Source organism: Bombina bombina, chromosome 1 (assembly GCF_027579735.1).
Source record: "Bombina bombina isolate aBomBom1 chromosome 1, aBomBom1.pri, whole genome shotgun sequence".
NCBI classification, from domain to species: Eukaryota; Metazoa; Chordata; class Amphibia; order Anura; family Bombinatoridae; genus Bombina; species Bombina bombina.
Window position 1 is genome coordinate 1,216,562,656 of NC_069499.1, and position 19,834 is coordinate 1,216,582,489.

The following is a 19,834-nucleotide window of genomic DNA, read 5'->3' on the forward strand; positions in this document are numbered from 1 at the left end:
GCTGTATACCAATGGAGTTATGAGGCTATGCCTGTCAGCAAATCAACATTTTTACAATTTTAAAGCAAAAACATATTTGTAATATATTTAGCAGGTGTTCACCTATTCTTTTTAATGATGGAAGAGCAAGGATATCATTGCAGGAGAATGTACTTTTAAAATAAAAATCTAATAGCATGAAAGATGAAAGTAAGTGGCATCTGTAAAACTGAGTAATACAACAGGTACTATACCTGCAGAAAATGTCATTGGCTCTGTGTCCCTTCTCTAGATTCAAGCGCATGTACTCGACAGACCTGAAAAACAAAACAAGAATAAAAAAATCAAGACAAAAATAGTAACTTGGCACTATTTGCAGCAATAAGAAAGTTGACAGTGATGTATATTGTGTCTGTAATGTGCTGAATAGTGTTGTAGCAGAGACAACACACCTCACCACTGTCTATGGGCCTGCAAATGGCACACAAACTGGTGCTCTGTATGCCACATGCATTTTAAAAGATCATGCAGAAAAAAAGAGATTTTAATGTAATAATTTGTATTTATAGAGTGATGAAACTCAGTTGTAGATGTTTGTCCCCAGCCCATTTAAATGTGCCCCCCTAGGCCTGGGTGTTGGTACCCTATCTATAATATATTCTTAGGGCAAATAAATAAACACTAGAAATAAAAAAATAGATAAACTTATGTTTTTAACAGGTGCTATTACCTGATATCAACTTCTTTGATGCGATCATATTTGTTGATTGAATTAGCCAGTAACAAGACACAGCTGGGAGAAAGGTCATTTCTACTGATGCTGCAAAGAGAGTAAAAACAACCAATATTTACAAATGGTAATAGTGTAGGAAAAATCATAACCTGCATTCTCCTGCCACACTTCTCAATTACTTACTTGTGGCATAGGACATGTCTTCAAAGTGAAGTAATACACTTTCAACTTGAAAGCGAACTAAACTTACAATTAAATTCTCCATAAAATGTTTATTATGCATATTAAAAAAAAATCTGTAACTTGATTTATTTATTTTGTCTGTTTTTTTTTAATGAAATCTTGTAAATTGAAGTATTGTAGGTTTCCAACTGACCTTATAGAGACCATTAATTCAGATGGCATTTGTACCTGTTGCACAATGATTGATTGACCTTTATTGGACCCTAACTGGCCACACCAAATGAGATAGGTAACATTCAAGATGCATTTCATAGGGCAGTGTTTTTCAACCAGTGTGCCGTGGCACACTAGTGTGCCGTGAGAGATCCTCAGGTGTGCCACGGCAGACTGACAACAGTGTGACATATTTTTTAAACTTTGCTTGTTTTTTACTCCCAGTGCAGGGGTAGTTTGTAGGAGGCATGGCATAACAGCACAATACATACAGTATGTGTGTGTTTGTGTGTATGTGTATATATATATGCTGTATTAGGCTACAATGTGTGATTTTTTTTAAATTTTGGGATGGTGGTGTGCCACAGGATTTTTTAATGTAAAAAAGTGTGCCACGGCAAAAAAAAGGTTAAAAATCACTGTCATAGGGTGTATCCAAGAACTGCAAAACAATGTACACTATGCTAACAAATTAAACTTGTAAATACTTTTGAAATTATTTTGTATGCAGATATTGAGTAATGAATAATGCATAAACATAAAATTACTTAATTGTCCCTTTATAAAAATGCAAGTGGGCTATCTAACGACCAGATTACGAGTTTTGTGTTAGGAGCTATGTGGTGCTAACGAGCAGTTTTTTCTCACCGCTCACTTACCTACAGCGCTGGTATTACGGGTTTTTACAAACCCGGTGTTAAAAGACAATAAGTGAGCGTAGAGCAAAATTGTGCTCCATACCGCACTTCAATACCAGCGCTGCTTAAGTCAGCGGTGAGCTGGTCGTACGTGCTCATGCACGATTTCCCCATAGACATCAATGGGGAGAACCGGCTGAGAAAAAGTCTAACACCTGCAAAAAAGCAGCGTAAAACTCAGTAACGCAGCCCCATTGATTCCTATGGGGAAACAAAATTTATGTTTACACCTAACACCCTAACATGAACCCCGAGTCTAAACACCCCTAATCTTACACTTATTAACCCCTAATCTGCCGCCCCCCGACATTGCCGACACCTACATTATTCTTATAAACCCCTAATCTGCTGCTCCGGACACCGCCACCACCTACATTATACTTATTAACCCCTAATCTGCTGCCCCAACATCGCCAACACCTACATTATATTTATTAACCCCTAATCTGCCGCCCACAATGTCGCAGCAATCTACCTACACTTATTAACCCTAATCTGCCGCCCCCAACGTCGCCGCCACTATATTAAATTTTCAGCAATGAGTGCCGGTTTTTAAAAATACTTTTAAAAACAGGGGCACTTTCATTGAAGAAAGTTTACATTGCACCAGATTTTTAGAAATACTTACCTTTTACTTCTGCAAAGCCGGATCGATGATCCCCCGCCTTCTTCTTCCTGCTGTACAACCACAGCAATGACAAAACTGGCTTCCTCCAATCACAGCCGGGCATCACGAGCTGGACGCTCTGGGGTGCAAGCCATGATTGGAGGAAGACAATTTTGTCATTTCTGACGTCAGGACAGAGGAACTGAGGCTGGGATCGGCGATACGGCTTTGCAAAAGTAAAAGGTAAGTATTTCTACAAAGCCGGTGCAATGTAAATTTTCATCAATGAAAGTGCCCCTGTTTTTAAAAGTATTTTTAAAAACCGGGCACTCATTGCTGAAAATTGACATTCACTTTAACTAAATTATTCCTATTTAAAACTAAATACTTACCTATAAAATAAACCCTAAGCTAGCTACAATATAACTAATAGTTACATTGTAGCTAGCTTTGGGTTTATTTTTATTTTACAGCCAAGTTTGTATTTATTTTAACTAGGTAAAATAGTTATTAAATAGTTATTAACTATTTAATAACTACGTAGCTAAAATAAATACAAATTGACCTGTAAAATAAAACCTAACCTAAGTTATACTAACACCTAACACTACATTACAATTAAATAAATTAACTAAATTAAAAACAATTGAATAAATTAAATTAAATTAGCTAAATCACACAAAAAAACACTAAATTACAGAAAATAAAAACATAATTTATGCTTACCTGATAAATTTATTTCTCTTGTAGTGTATCCAGTCCACGGATCATCCATTACTTGTGGGATATTCTCCTTCCCAACAGGAAGTTGCAAGAGGATCACCCACAGCAGAGCTGCTATATAGCTCCTCCCCTCACTGCCATATCCAGTCATTCGACCGAAACAAGCCGAGAAAGGAGAAACCATAGGGTGCAGTGGTGACTGTAGTTTAATGAAAATTTAGACCTGCCTGAAAAGGACAGGGCGGGCCGTGGACTGGATACACTACAAGAGAAATAAATTTATCAGGTAAGCATAAATTATGTTTTCTCTTGTTAAGTGTATCCAGTCCACGGATCATCCATTACTTGTGGGATACCAATACCAAAGCTAAAGTACACGGATGATGGGAGGGACAAGGCAGGAACTTAAACGGAAGGAACCACTGCCTGTAGAACCTTTCTCCCGAAAACAGCCTCCGAAGAAGCAAAAGTATCAAATTTGTAAAATTTGGAAAAAGTATGAAGGGAAGCCACAGCTCTAGTAGAATGAGCTGTAATCCTTTCAGGAGGCTGCTGTCCAGCAGTCTCATAGGCTAAACGGATTATACTCCGAAGCCAAAAAGAAAGAGAGGTTGCCGAGGCCTTCTTACCTCTCCTCTGTCCAGAGTAAACAACAAACAGGTTAGATGTTTGGCGAAAACCTTTAGTAGCCTGTAAGTAAAACTTCATGGCACGGACTACGTCTAGATTATGCAAAAGACGTTCCTTCTTTGAAGAAGGATTAGGACATAATGATGGAACAACAATCTCTTGATTGATATTCTTGTTAGAAACCACCTTAGGTAAAAACCCAGGTTTTGTACGCAGAACAACTTTATCTGAATGAAAGATCAGATAAGGAGAATCACAATATAAGGCAGATAACTCCGAGACTCTTCGAGCCGAGGAAATAGCCATCAGAAAAAGAACTTTCCATGAAAGAAGTTTGATATCAATAGAATGAAGGGGTTCAAACGGAACCCCTTGAAGAACTTTAAGAACCAAGATTAAGCTCCATGGAGGAGCAACAGGTTTAAACACAGGCTTAATTCTAACTAAAGCCTGACAAAATGCCTGAACGTCTGGAACTTCTGCCAGACGCTTGTGTAAAAGAATAAACAGAGCAGAAATCTGTCCCTTTAAAGAACTAGCTGATAATCCTTTGTCCAAACCCTCTTGGAGGAAGGACAATATCCTAGGAATCCTAACCCTACTCCATGAGTAATTCTTGGATTCACACCAATGAAGATATTTACGCCATATCTTGTGGTAAATTTTCCTGGTGACAGGCTTTCGTGCCTGTATTAAGGTATCAATTACTGACTCGGAGAAGCCACGCTTTGATAGGATCAAGCGTTCAATCTCCATGCAGTCAGTCTCAGAGAAAGTAGATTCGGATGATTGAAAGGACCTTGTATTAGAAGGTCTTGTCTCAGTGGCAGAGTCCATGGTGGAAAGGATGACATGTCCACTAGGTCTGCATACCAGGTCCTGCGTGGCCACGCAGGCGCTATCAATATCACCGATGCTCTTTCCTGTTTGATTTTGGCAATCAGACCAGGGAGCAAAGGAAACGGTGGAAACACATAAGCCAGGTTGAAGAACCAAGGCGCTGCTAGAGCATCTATCAGTGCCGCTTCTGGTTCCCTGGACCTGGATCCGTAACAAGGAAGCTTGGCGTTCTGGCGAGACGCCATGAGATCCAATTCTGGTTTGCCCCAACGGAGAACCAATTGAGCAAACACCTCCGGATGGAGTTCCCATTCCCCCGGATGAAAAGTCTGACGACTTAGAAAATCCGCCTCCCAGTTCTCTACACCTGGGATATGGATCGCTGACAGGTGGCAAGAGTGAGTCTCTGCCCAGCGAATTATCTTCTGACATAGCTAGGGAACTCCTGGTTCCCCCTTGATGGTTGATGTAAGCCACAGTCGTGATGTTGTCCGACTGAAATCTGATGAACCTCAGTGTTGCTAGCTGAGGCCAAGCCAGAAGAGCATTGAATATTGCTCTTAACTCCAGAATATTTATTGGGAGGAGTTTCTCCTCCTGAGTCCCAGACTGCACCCCAACCTAGAAGGCTGGCATCTGTTGTTACAATTGTCCAATCTGGTCTGCGAAAGGTCATACCCTTGGACAGATGGGCCCGAGATAACCACCAGAGAAGAGAATCTCTGGTTTCCTGATCCAGATTTAGTAGAGGGGACAAATCTGTGCAATCCCCATTCCACTGACTGAGCATGCATAATTGCAGCGGTCTGAGATGCAGGCGCGAGAATGGCACTATGTCCATCGCCGCTACCATTAAGCCGATTACTTCCATGCACTGAGCCACCGTGGGGCGCGGAATGGAGTGAAGAACACGGCAAGCATTTAGAAGTTTTGATAACCTGGACTCCGTCAGGTAAATTTTCATTTCTACAGAATCTATTAGAGTCCCTAGGAAGGAAACCCTCGTGAGAGGAGATAGAGAACTCTTTTCTTCGTTCACTTTCCACCCATGCGACCTCAGGAATGCCAGAACTATCTCTGTATGAGATTTGGCAATTTGAAAGCTTGACGCCTGTATCAGGATATCGTCCAGGTAAGGAGCCACCGCTATGCCTCGCGGTCTTAGGACCGCCAGAAGTGAGCCCAGAACCTTTGTAAAAATTCTTGGGGCTGTAGCCAACCCGAATGGAAGAGCTACAAATTGGTAATGCCTGTCTAGAAAGGCAAACCTCAGGAACTGATGATGATTCTTGTGAATCGGAATGTGAAGGTAGGCATCCTTTAAGTCCACTGTGGTCATGTACTGACCCTCTTGGATCATGGGTAAAATGGTTCGAATAGTTTCCATCTTGAATGACGGAACTCTGAGGAATTTGTTTAAGATCTTTAAATCCAAAATTGGTCTGAAGGTTCCCTCTTTTTTGGGAACCACAAACAGATTTGAATAAAACCCCTGTCCTTGTTTCGTCCGCGGAACTGGATGGATCACTCCCATTACATGGAGGCTTAGGAATGCCTCTTTCTTTATCTGGTTTGCAGATAATCTTGAAAGGTGAAATCTCCCTTGTGGAGGAGAAGCTTTGAAGTCCAGAAGATATCCCTGAGATATGATCTCCAATGCCCAGGGATCCTGAACATCGCTTGCCCACGCCTGGGCGAAGAGAGAGAGTCTGCCCCCTACTAGATCCATTGTCGGATAGGGGGCCGCTCCTTCATGCTGTCTTAGAGGCAGCAGCAGGCTTTCTGGCCTGCTTGCCCTTGTTCCAGGACTGGTTAGGTTTCCAGGCCTGCTTGGATTGAGCAAAAGTTCCCTCTTGTTTTGAAGCAGAGGAAGTTGATGCTGCACCTGCCTTGAAATTTCGAAAGGCACGAAAATTAGACTGTTTGGCCTTTGATTTGGCCCTGTCCTGAGGAAGGGTATGACCCTTACCTCCAGTAATGTCAGCAATAATTTCTTTCAAACCAGGCCCGAATAAGGTCTGCCCCTTGAAAGGAATGTTGAGTAATTTAGACTTTGAAGTCACATCAGCTGACCAGGATTTGAGCCATAGCGCCCTACGCGCCTGGATGGCGAATCCGGAATTCTTAGCCGTTAGTTTAGTCAAATGAACAATGGCATCAGAAACAAATGAGTTAGCTAGCTTAAGAGTTCTAAGCTTGTCAACAATTTCAGTCAATGGAGCTGTATGGATGGCCTTTTCCAGGACCTCAAACCAGAATGCCGCCGCAGCAGTAACAGGCGCAATGCATGCAAGGGGCTGTAAAATAAAACCTTGTTGAATAAACATTTTCTTAAGGTAAACCTCTAATTTTTTTTATCCATTGGATCTGAAAAAGCACAACTGTCCTCAACCGGGATAGTGGTACGCTTTGCTAAAGTAGAAACTGCTCCCTCCACCTTAGGGACAGTCTGCCATAAGTCCCGTGTAGTGGCATCTATTGGAAACATTTTTCTAAATATAGGAGGTGGGGAAAAGGGCACACCGGGCCTATCCCACTCCTTACTAATAATTTCTGTAAGCCTTTTAGGTATTGGAAAAACATCAGTAGTCACCGGCACTGCATAGTATTTATCCAGCCTACACAATTTCTCTGGCACTGCAATTGTGTCACAGTCATTCAGAGCAGCTAATACCTCCCCAAGCAATACACGGAGGTTCTCAAGCTTAAATTTAAAATTAGAAATCTCTGAATCAGGTCTCCCCGATTCAGAGACGTCACCCACAGACTGAAGCTCTCCGTCCTCAGGTTCTGCATATTGTGACGCAGTATCAGACATGGCTCTTACAGCATCTACGCGCTCTGTATCTCGTCTAACCCCAGAGCTATCGCGCTTGCCTCTCAATTCAGGCAATCTGGATAATACCTCTGACAGGGTATTATTCATGAATGCAGCCATGTCCTGCAAAGTAATCGCTATGGGCGTCCCTGATGTACTTGGCGCCATATTAGCGTGCGTCCCTTGAGCGGGAGGCGAAGGGTCCGACACGTGGGGAGAGTTAGTCGGCATAACTTCCCCCTCGACAGACCCCTCTGGTGACAATTCTTTTATAGATAAAGACTGATCTTTACTGTTTAAGGTGAAATCAATACATTTAGTACACATTCTCCTATGGGACTCCACCATGGCTTTTAAACATAATGAACAAGTATCCTCTGTTTCAGACATGTTTGTACAGACTAGCAATGAGACTAGCAAGCTTGGAAAACACTTTAAAGCAAGTTAACAAGCAATATAAAAAAAGTTACTGTGCCTTTAAGAGAAACAAATTTTGACAAAATTTGAAATAACAGTGAAAAAAGGCAGTTACACTAACAAAATTTTTACAGTGTATGTAACAAGTCAGCAGAGCATTGCACCCACTTGCAAATGGATGATTAACCCCTTAATAACAAAAAACAGAATAATAAATGACAAAAACGTTTTTTAAACACAGTCACAACAACTGCCAGTCTACTGTGATTGTTACCCTCCTCAAACACGACTTTGAAGCCTTTTGAGCCCTTCAGAGATGTCCTGGATCATGCAGGAAGAAGCTGAATGTCTCTGTCAGTATTTTTATCTGCACAGAAAAGCACTAAAATAGGCCCTTCCCACTCATATTGCAACAGTGGAAAGCCTCAGGAACTGTTTCTAGGCAAAAATCAAACCAGCCATGTGGAAAAAAACTAGGCCCCAATAAGTTTTGTCACCAAACATATATAAAAACGATTAAACATGCCAGCAAACGTTTTATATTACACTTTTATAAGAGTATGTATCTCTATAAATAAGCCTGATACCAGTCGCTATCACTGCATTTAAGGCTTTACTTACATTAATCCGGTATCAGCAGCATTTTCTAGCAAATTCCATCCCTAGAAAAATATTAACTGCACATACCTTATTGCAGGAAAACCTGCACGCCATTCCCTCTCTGAAGTTACCTCACTCCTCAGAATATGTGAGAACAGCAATGGATCTTAGTTACTTCTGCTAAGATCATAGAAATCACAGGCAGATTCTTCTTCTAATGCTGCCTGAGATGAAACAGTACACTCCGGTACCATTTAAAAATAACAAACTTTTGATTGAAGTTAAAAAACTAACTATAATACACCACTCTCCTCTTACTACGTCCATCTTTGTTGAGAGTTGCAAGAGAATGACTGGATATGGCAGTGAGGGTAGGAGCTATATAGCAGCTCTGCTGTGGGTGATCCTCTTGCAACTTCCTGTTGGGAAGGAGAATATCCCACAAGTAATGGATGATCCGTGGACTGGATACACTTAACAAGAGAAAAACAAATTACAGCTCTTTAAACTAATTACACCTAATCTAATAGCCCTATCAAAATAAAAAAAGCCCCCCCAAAATAAAAAAAAACCTAGCCTAAACTAAACTATCAATAGCCCTTAAAAGGGCCTTTTGCGGGGTATTGCCCCAAAGTAATCAGTTAAAAAAAAAATACAAACAACCCCCCCAACAGTAAAACTCACCACCCACACAACCAACCCCCCAAATAAAATACTAAGTAAAAAAATCTAAGCTCCCCATTGCCCTGAAAAGGGCATTTGGATGGGCATTGCCCTTTAAAGGGCATTTAGCTCTATTGCAGCCCAAAGCCCTAACCTAAAAAATAAACCCACCCAATACACCCTTAAAAAAACTAACACTAACCCCCTGAAGATCGACTTACTGATCTGAAGACCGGACATCCATCCTCAAGGAAGCGGCAGAAGTCTTCATCCAACCGGGCCGAAGTCCTCAACGAAGCCGGGAGAAGTCTTCATCCAAGCCGGGCGAAGTGGTCCTCCAGACGGTCTTCATCCAGACGGCATCTTCTTCATCCAGACGGCATCTTCTATCTTCATCCATCCGATGCAGAGCGGGTCCATCTTCAAGACATCCGACGCGGAGCATTCTCTTCATCCGGAGTCTTCTTACTGAATGAAGGTTCCTTTAAATGACGTCATCCAAGATGGCGTCCCTTAGATTCCGATTGGCTGATAGAATTCTAAATCGGAATTAAGGTAGAAAAAATCCTGGTTTTGGATTGGAACAGTCAATAGAATGCAAGCTCAATCCTATTGGCTGATTGGATCAGCCAATAGGATTGAACTTCAATCCTATTGGCTGATTGCATCAGCCAATAGGATTTTTTCTACCTTAATGGAGCGCTATATATCCCTTTCAATAAAGCGATATTAGCGCTTTACTTTCTAATACCAGCGCACGCTAATACTGTCTGGGGCATGCGCAGCTTACACACAGCAGATGTCAGTGCTCATTGTCAGCTAACTCTAGAATAGTATAGAGCCATATTCCATATTGGAGCGGAGGAGCCATAACACAGCTACAAAAAACTTTCAAGTTTACCAAGTCAGATAGACATGCAGCAAAAGATCTCTCTGTATGTTTCCCCCTATCAGGCTTCTTCTGGGATTATCATTTTATCTTTACGTATTCACCCAACCATCCCTGTTTCAGCAGCACTGTCATGGGTTTAGAGGTATGGCCCATTTTCCGCACTGCCTCTCTGAGTCCAATTTTAAGGAACTAACTTAGCCGCGCCAACTCACAACCTGCCCAGACATGCCATTGGATATCCTGTAACCCCTCCCACATGTGGCCTCATCCACAAAACTAAAACTACAATAAACTCCTCAGAGCAGTTAACATTCAAATACTTTTTTAAATTCGCCTGCATGGTAAAAAGTTCAAGCCAAAAGGCACCATCAGTGCACAGTTCCCATTATACTTGTGTTCACATGGAGATTTTTTCTATAATATTGTTTGATATCTCAAAATTTCACTGAACTGAGGAGGAAAATAAAGTGCCTGTGACTGTGGTTAAAAAAAAAGTACTTGTGCGCACATTCATGGGTCACAGAGGCTACAAATGGTATCTGTCATGAAGAAATTAATAGGCAATAACCATGTAAACCATTAGTGCAGCAGGTATTATAATGTAAAGTGATTTTATTACTGTAAAAAAAATATTTCTCAGAATAGCAGTATTCCATGGGCATATTTTGGTATGAGGTCTGTGCCTAGGGAGGCAGTTTGAGATATTTTCAGAGATGGCAAACCTGTTGCATAAGTGCCCAAGGGACTAGATTGCAAGTGCCGCACCATAGGTTGCTCACAAGCGAAAAGGAGTTTATAGCGGCTCTTTGCGCACATTGAAAGTATAGTATTATGAGTTGAAAGTAAACACGTGAGTGCAATTGAATTTAACGTGCGTCGGAATATCGCGACTTCAGGGCTCTGGTTAACTGTTAAGAGAAACAAAAAAGTTGCACAAAACACATCAAATATACATTTAAAAGTACAGTTACACTCATAATACTATCAACATGCTACCAAGCCAAATGCAGCCCGGTTTAATTTGACTACTGTCGACAGACAGCATTGGCAAACTACAACTGCCAGCATGCTGTGACCTTAAAGGGATCCCTTTGCATGTATGTGGCATGGTTATTTAAGGCAAAGAGCAGTGTGGGATAGAGTGGCACAGGGAGCATAAAAGACTTGACAAATCCAGCTATATAAGTCCCCCCTAACAACAATGAAAAGAGGACTTTATTTTTAAAATAATTTTCCCATTGACAGCAAAAAAATATATCCACTGACATCAATGATAAGAGGCATTTGTGGGTAAAACAATGAACACTCTGACACCAATAAAAACAGAATTTATGCTTACCTGATAAATTACTTTCTCCAACGGTGTGTCCGGTCCACGGCGTCATCCTTACTTGTGGGAAATATCTCTTCCCCAACAGGAAATGGCAAAGAGTCCCAGCAAAGCTGGCCATATAGTCCCTCCTAGGCTCCGCCCACCCCAGTCATTCGACTGACGGACAGGAGGAAATATATATAGGAGAAACCATATGGTACCGTGGTGACTATAGTTAGAGAAAATAATTCATCAGACCTGATTAAAAAACCAGGGCGGGCCGTGGACCGGACACACCGTTGGATAAAGTAATTTATCAGGTAAGCATAAATTCTGTTTTCTCCAACATTGGTGTGTCCGGTCCACGGCGTCATCCTTACTTGTGGGAACCAATACCAAAGCTTTAGGACACGGATGAAGGGAGGGAGCAAATCAGGTTACCTAAACGGAAGGCACCACAGCTTGCAAAACCTTTCTCCCAAAAATAGCCTCCGAAGAAGCAAAAGTATCAAATTTGTAAAATTTGGCAAAAGTGTGCAGTGAAGACCAAGTCGCTGCCTTACATATCTGGTCAACAGAAGCCTCGTTCTTGAAGGCCCATGTGGAAGCCACAGCTCTAGTGGAGTGAGCTGTGATTCTTTCAGGAGGCTGCCGTCCGGCAGTCTCATAAGCCAATCGGATGATGCTTTTAAGCCAAAAGGAAAGAGAGGTAGAAGTCGCTTTTTGACCTCTCCTTTTACCAGAATAAACAACAAACAAGGAAGAAGTTTGTCTGAAATCCTTTGTAGCCTCTAAATAGAATTTTAGAGCACGGACTACGTCCAAATTGTGTAACAAACGTTCCTTCTTTGAAACTGGATTCGGACATAAAGAAGGTACAACTATCTCCTGGTTAATATTTTTGTTAGAAACAACCTTAGGAAGAAAACCAGGCTTAGTACGCAAAACCACCTTATCTGCATGGAACACCAGATAGGGCGGAGAACACTGCAGAGCAGATAACTCTGAAACTCTTCTAGCAGAAGAAATTGCAACCAAAAACAAAACTTTCCAAGATAGTAACTTAATATCTATGGAATGTAAAGGTTCAAACGGAACCCCTTGAAGAACTGAAAGAACTAGATTTAGACTCCAGGGAGGAGTCAAAGGTCTGTAAACAGGCTTGATCCTAACCAGAGCCTGAACAAATGCTTGAACATCTGGCACAGCTGCCAGTCTTTTGTGTAGTAAGACAGATAAAGCAGAGATCTGTCCCTTTCCCTTTAGAGAACTTGCAGATAATCCTTTCTCCAAACCTTCTTGTAGAAAGGAGAGAATCTTAGGAATTTTTATCTTATTCCATGGGAATCCTTTGGATTCACACCAACAGATATATCTTTTCCATATTTTATGGTAAATCTTTCTAGTTACCGGTTTTCTGGCCTGAACCAGAGTATCTATCACAGAATCTGAAAACCCACGCTTCGATAGAATCAAGCGTTCAATCTCCAAGCCGTCAGCTGGAGGGAGACCAGATTTGGATGTTCGAATGGACCCTGAACAAGAAGGTCCTGTCTCAAAGGTAGCTTCCATGGTGGAACCGATGACATATTCACCAGGTCTGCATACCAAGTCCTGCGTGGCCACGCAGGAGCTATCAAGATCACCGAGGCCCTCTCCTGATTGATCCTGGCTACCAGTCTGGGAATGAGAGGAAACGGTGGAAATACATAAGCTAGGTTGAAGGTCCAAGGTGCTACTAGTGCATCTACTAGAGTCGCCTTGGGATCCCTGGATCTGGACCCGTAGCAAGGAACCTTGAAGTTCTGACGAGACGCCATCAGATCCATGTCTGGAATGCCCCATAATTGGGTTATTTGGGCAAAGATCTCCGGGTGGAGTTCCCACTCCCCCGGATGGAATGTCTGATGACTCAGAAAATCCGCCTCCCAGTTTTCCACACCTGGGATGTGGATCGCAGACAGGTGGCAGGAGTGATCCTCCGCCCATTGAATTATTTTGGTCACTTCTTTCATCGCCAGGGAACTCCTTGTTCCCCCCTGATGATTGATATACGCAACGGTCGTCATGTTGTCTGATTGGAACCTTATGAATCTGGCCTTTGCTAGTTGAGGCCAAGCCCTGAGAGCATTGAATATCGCTCTCAGTTCCAGAATGTTTATCGGGAGAAGAGACTCCTCCCAAGACCATAGACCCTGAGCTTTCAGGGATTCCCAGACCGCGCCCCAGCCCACTAGGCTGGCGTCGGTCGTGACAATGACCCACTCTGGTCTGCGGAAGCTCATTCCCTGGGACAGATGGTCCAGGGTCAGCCACCAACGGAGTGAATCTCTGGTCTTCTGATCTACTTGAATCATTGGAGACAAGTCTGTATAATCCCCATTCCACTGTTTGAGCATGCACAGTTGTAATGGTCTTAGATGAATTTGTGCAAAAGGAACTATGTCCATTGCTGCAACCATCAACCCTACTACTTCCATGCACTGCGCTATGGAAGGACGAGGAACAGAATGAAGAGCTTGACAAGAGCTTAGAAGTTTTGATTTTCTGACCTCTGTCAGAAAAATCCTCATTTCTACGGAATCTATTATTGTTCCCAAGAAGGGAACTCTTGTCGACGGAGACAGAGAACTTTTTTCTATGTTCACCTTCCATCCGTGTGATCTGAGAAAGGCCAGAACGATGTCTGTATGAGCCTTTGCTTTTGACAGGGACGACGCTTGTATTAGAATGTCGTCCAAGTAAGGTACTACTGCAATGCCCCTCGGTCTTAGAACCGCTAGAAGGGACCCTAGCACCTTTGTGAAAATCCTTGGAGCAGTGGCTAACCCGAATGGGAGGGCCACAAACTGGTAATGCTTGTCCAGAAAAGCGAACCTTAGGAACTGATGATGTTCTTTGTGGATAGGAATATGTAGGTACGCATCCTTTAGATCCACGGTAGTCATAAATTGACTTTCCTGGATAGTGGGTAGAATCGTTCGAATGGTTTCCATTTTGAACGATGGTACCCTGAGAAATTTGTTTAGGATCTTCAAATCCAAAATTGGTCTGAAAGTTCCCTCTTTTTTGGGAACTACGAACAGATTGGAATAAAATCCCATTCCTTGTTCCTTTATTGGAACTGGGTGTATCACTCCCATCTTTAACAGGTCTTCTACACAATGTAAGAATGCCTGTCTCTTTATTTGGTTTGAGGATAAGTGAGACATGTGGAACCTTCCCCTTGGGGGTAGTTCCTTGAATTCCAGGAGATAACCTTGAGAAACTATTTCTAGTGCCCAGGGATCCTGAACATCTCTTGCCCAAGCCTGAGCAAAGAGAGAGAGTCTGCCCCCCACTAGATCCGGTCCCGGATCGGGGGCTACTCCTTCATGCTGTTTTGTTAGCAGCGGCAGGCTTCTTGGCCTGCTTACCCTTGTTCCAGCCTTGCATTGGTTTCCAGGCTGGTTTGGGTTGTGAGGCATTACCCTCTTGCTTAGAGGATGCAGAATTAGAGGCCGGTCCGTTCCTGAAATTGCGAAAGGAACGAAAATTAGACTTATTTTTAGCCTTGAAAGACCTATCTTGTGGAAGGGCGTGGCCCTTTCCCCCAGTGATGTCTGAAATAATCTCTTTCAATTCTGGTCCAAATAGAGTTTTACCTTTGAAAGTGATGTTAAGCAATTTTGTCTTGGATGACACATCCGCTGACCAAGACTTTAGCCAAAGCGCTCTGCGCGCCACGATAGCAAACCCTGAATTTTTCGCCGCTAATCTAGCTAATTGCAAAGCGGCATCTAAAATAAAAGAGTTAGCCAATTTAAGTGTGTGAACTCTGTCCATAACCTCCTCATATGGAGTCTCTCTACTGAGCGACTTTTCTAGTTCCTCGAACCAGAACCACGCTGCTGTAGTGACAGGAACAATGCACGAAATGGGTTGTAGAAGGTAACCTTGCTGTACAAAAATCTTTTTAAGCAAACCTTCCAATTTTTTATCCATAGGATCTTTGAAAGCACAACTATCTTCGATAGGAATAGTAGTGCGTTTGTTTAGAGTAGAAACTGCCCCCTCGACCTTAGGGACTGTCTGCCATAAGTCCTTTCTGGGGTCGACCATAGGAAATAATTTCTTAAATATAGGGGGGGGGACAAAAGGTATGCCGGGTTTTTCCCACTCCTTATTTACTATGTCCGCCACCCGCTTGGGTATAGGAAAAGCGTCGGGGTGCACTCTAGGAACTTGTCCATCTTGCATAATTTCTCTGGAATGACCAAATTGTCACAATCATCCAGAGTAGATAACACCTCCTTAAGCAGTGCGCGGAGATGTTCTAATTTAAATTTAAATGTCACAACATCAGGTTCAGCTTGTTGAGAAATTTTTCCTGAATCTGAAATTTCTCCATCTGACAAAACCTCCCTCATGGCCCCTTCAGATTGGTGTGAGGGTATGACAGAACAATTATCATCAGCGCCCTCCTGCTCTTCAGTGTTTAAAACAGAGCAATCGCGCTTTCTCTGATAAGTAGGCATTTTGGATAAAATATTTGCTATGGAGTTATCCATTACAGCCGTTAATTGTTGCATGGTAATAAGTATTGGCGCACTAGATGTACTAGGGGCCTCCTGCGTGGGCAAAACTGGTGTAGACACAGTAGGAGATGATGTAGTATCATGTTTACTCCCCTCATCTGAGGAATCATCTTGGGCAATTTCATTATCTGTGGCAGTACTGTCCTTACTTTGTTTGGACGATATGGCACAATTATCACATAAATTTAAATTTAAATGGGGAGACACATTGGCTTTCATACATATAGAACATAGCTTATCTGAAGGTACAGACATGTTAAACAGGCTTAAACTTGTCAACAAAGCACAAAAAACGTTTTAAAACAAAACCGTTACTGTCTCTTTAAATTTTAAACAGAAAACACTTTATTACTGAATATGTGAAAAAGTATGAAGGAATTGTTCAAAAATTACCAAAATTTCACCACAGTGTCTTAAAGCATTAATAGTATTGCACACCAAATTTCAGAGCTTTAACCCTTAAAATAACGGAACCGGAGCCGTTTATAAATTTAATCCCTATACAGTCTCAGCTATAGTCTTTGCTGAGACCCAACCAAGCCCAGAGGGGAATACGATACCAATTGACGCCTTCTAGAAGCTTTTCCAGCAATTTTTATATCCTCACACATGCATCTGCATGCCGTGCTCTCAAAAAACAACTGCGCAGTAATGGCGCGAAAATGAGGCTCAGTCTACAACTAGGAAGGCCCCCTAACTGGAAAAGGTGTCTAACACAGTGCCTGCCGTTTAATAAACGTTCCCCAAGTTTATAAATGCAAATTGTCAGCATAAATATGAATAAAATGCCCAAATAAAGCAATCGATTTAGCCCATAAAAATGTCTACCAGTTTTTTAGCCCATAATAAGCCCTTTATTCTGTTTGTTTGACTAAGAAAATGGCTTACCGGTCCCCATGAGGGGAAATGACAGCCTTCCAGCATTACATCGTCTTGTTAGAAATATGGCTAGTCATACCTTAAGAAGAAAAGTCTGCTAACTGTTTCCCCCAACTGAAGTTACTTCATCTCAACAGTCCTATGTGGAAACAGCAATCGATTTTAGTTACTGTCTGCTAAAATCATCTTCCTCTCACAAACAGAAATCTTCATCCTTTTCTGTTTCAGAGTAAATAGTACATACCAGCACTATTTTAAAATAACAAACACTTGATAGAAGAATAAAAACTTCATTTAAACACCAAAAAACTCTTAACCATCTCCGTGGAGATGTTGCCTGTGCAACGGCAAAGAGAATGACTGGGGTGGGCGGAGCCTAGGAGGGACTATATGGCCAGCTTTGCTGGGACTCTTTGCCATTTCCTGTTGGGGAAGAGATATTTCCCACAAGTAAGGATGACGCCGTGGACCGGACACACCAATGTTGGAGAAAAGTGAGTATTTGTATTTAAAAATATATATACACCTACTGACATTTTTCTTTTTATGAAAATATACTTTGGTGAAAAATAGCGGAACATGATTTTTGCATTGTTTTGCTTCCAGAGATAAACCCATTGAAAACCTTATGAAGTATTTATATCTTATCTCCTTTGTTGCTACCAAGCAGTTCCACGTAAAAATAAGTAATGACTACATAGCCTGTTACAAGTCATCTAATGTTCCTTTAAATCAAGCCTTTAACAGTTCCTTAAGGACTGGAGTTGAGAAATCCCGTATTTGTTTTTGCCAGCTGTTCTAACGTGTTATAACATTGGAATAAAGTTTTATTGGCAAAATAATGTAAGCTTATCAAACAGATTCATACATTTACACAAGAAAGTGCAAAAAAATACTTACTTTACAGTTGCCAAATATGGAAACTGTGGTAAATATTCGAGAAGCTTCTCAATCATAGTGAAACTCAAAGCATTGTCTGATAAACTGTAAAAAGAATTTTCGGTTAATCACAATAATATAGAAAGTGTGATGCATATAAAAGAACAATTGTTTTGTGACAGTGGATTATCATGAGTGATAAAAATATAGCTGCAATGCAAGGTCAAACAGTAGGCATTTATCACACAAATTAGGCAGCTGCCAATGGGCAATTCACTTGAAGAGGGTCTCTGCCTACGTGGATGCAACTTTGCTCGGTCTCACATTAAAATAGATTGCAGACATGGGAATAAATAGCCTCTTTAAATCTAAAATGTGGTTATAAGTTGGTGTGAAAATTATCATCATCAACATTATTTATATGTAAAGCGCAATCCATATGGCTGATCACTGGATATATAATAAATGACACTCCTACTTTATCCATAAAGTGGTAACCACAGTGAAAATATACATTTTCTTATTGCACTATTGCCTGCATATATATAATGCATTAGAGTATTTTTTTATCCCTAAGCACATATAACTATGGCTTACATGTCTGCTGATATAACATTGGCCTTGTAATCTCTGGCCGTTAAAATCATGGGATTCATTATTTTTTTGTTTCAATTTCTTCTACCTGTTAGTAAACAAAATAGCACAATAAAGTTTTCACGTACTTTATCTGTTGCAAATCAGGACATTGTTCAAGTGCCTGAAACAGCTTCTGCAGCTTCCTTGGAGATATACGACATTTTGTAAGGCTAAATAACAGAAAAGAATAGTTTTAGAAAAACAGAAGAGACAAAGCTTAACTGAATGGATAATATACGCAAAATAAAATCCCACATAAAGGGCTCGATTACAAGTGGAGTTGTTGTGCATTGACATCCCTCAAGCGCAGTCAACACTGATTCTATTTTTATTACCAAAGTTATTTTTATGACTTGAGTCATAGGGGCAAATTTATCAAGGGCCAAATGGCCCCTGATGCTCCTGTTTCCGCGCGAGCCTTTAGGCTCGCCGGAAACAGCAGTTATGAAGCAGCGGTCTTAAGACCGCTGCTTCTTAACTGTTCCGCTGTCTCTGAAGCTGCGGACATCAATCTGCCCTTTCCTATTCGATTGGGTTGATTGACACCCCCTGCTAGCGGCAGGGGGCAGCATTGCACAAGCAGTTCACAAGAACTGCTTGTGCAATGTTAAATGCCGACAGCGTATGGTAAATCATATGGTAAATCAGCCCCATAGTCTCGTGCATGCTAACACCTGCATGGCCGTACAGCATTGGTGTGCTCTAAATCCCTCAGATAAGTGACTTCTATGGAGGAGTGGAATAAAATTCATGTCAGATATTGCTCAAGCGCTAATCCGATGATGTGCGAAAAATCCACTCAAGTAGTGGAGTCCTTTATTTAGGCCTGTGCTTTACAATTTAAATTAAACTTATAACTTATATACAGTAAAGTCAAAATTAAACTTGAATTATTCAGATAAAGCATGGAGTTTTGAACAACTTTCCAATTTGCTTGTATTATAACATTTGCTTTGTTCTATTGATATCCTTTGTTTAGAGTAAACCTAGGTAGGCTGGAGTTCAGGAGCGTGCACATGTCTATAGCAGTCTATGGCAGCTGTGTTTGTAACTATGTATAAGGCTGCTATACACAGTGTTGCACACACTGCTGCCAGATAACTAAAGACACATGCACACTCCTGAGCTCACCCAAGATTAGTATTTTCACAAAGGATACCAAGAAAACCAAGCTAAATTGATAATTGAAGTAAATTGGAAAGTTGTTTAAAATGTTGTGCTCTACCGAATCCATTTGAGTTTAATTATGACTTTACTGTCCCTTTAAGCATAAAAACAGTTCACACAAACACGCATATATATTCCAGAAGACAGCAGTCACTGTGTTTAATCTCAGCAAACATTTTTTTTATTGTGACTTTTCAGTTGTACACTCCTCTTTCAAAAAAAAAAAAAAAAAATTTTGACCTGCATATATATTGACCTTTTTTTTCATGTCCCTTTAAGTATCAATGCAGGAGCTTTTGTCTTTGTGGGACAGAGAGGTTAGTGGATTTGTTGGCAGTGGCCCGTTTGTGTTTTGTGTCTTAAAGGTAGGGGGGAGTGTAGGTGGGGC

At 41.4% G+C, this 19,834-nt stretch overlaps 1 protein-coding gene across 1 annotated transcript in view; it reads right to left on the reverse strand.

Annotated features, from left to right (window-relative positions):
- Positions 1-19,834, reverse strand: part of LOC128664100 (protein NLRC5) — a 429,645-nt gene that overhangs the window by 178,224 nt on the left and 231,587 nt on the right. Inside the window, exons 21-24 of the mRNA XM_053718792.1 lie at positions 18,366-18,449; positions 17,665-17,748; positions 710-799; positions 234-296 (exon numbers count right to left, since the gene is read on the reverse strand). Coding sequence (XP_053574767.1) covers positions 234-296; positions 710-799; positions 17,665-17,748; positions 18,366-18,449 — 321 coding nt within the window. The remainder of the gene's footprint in view (positions 1-233; positions 297-709; positions 800-17,664; positions 17,749-18,365; positions 18,450-19,834) is intronic.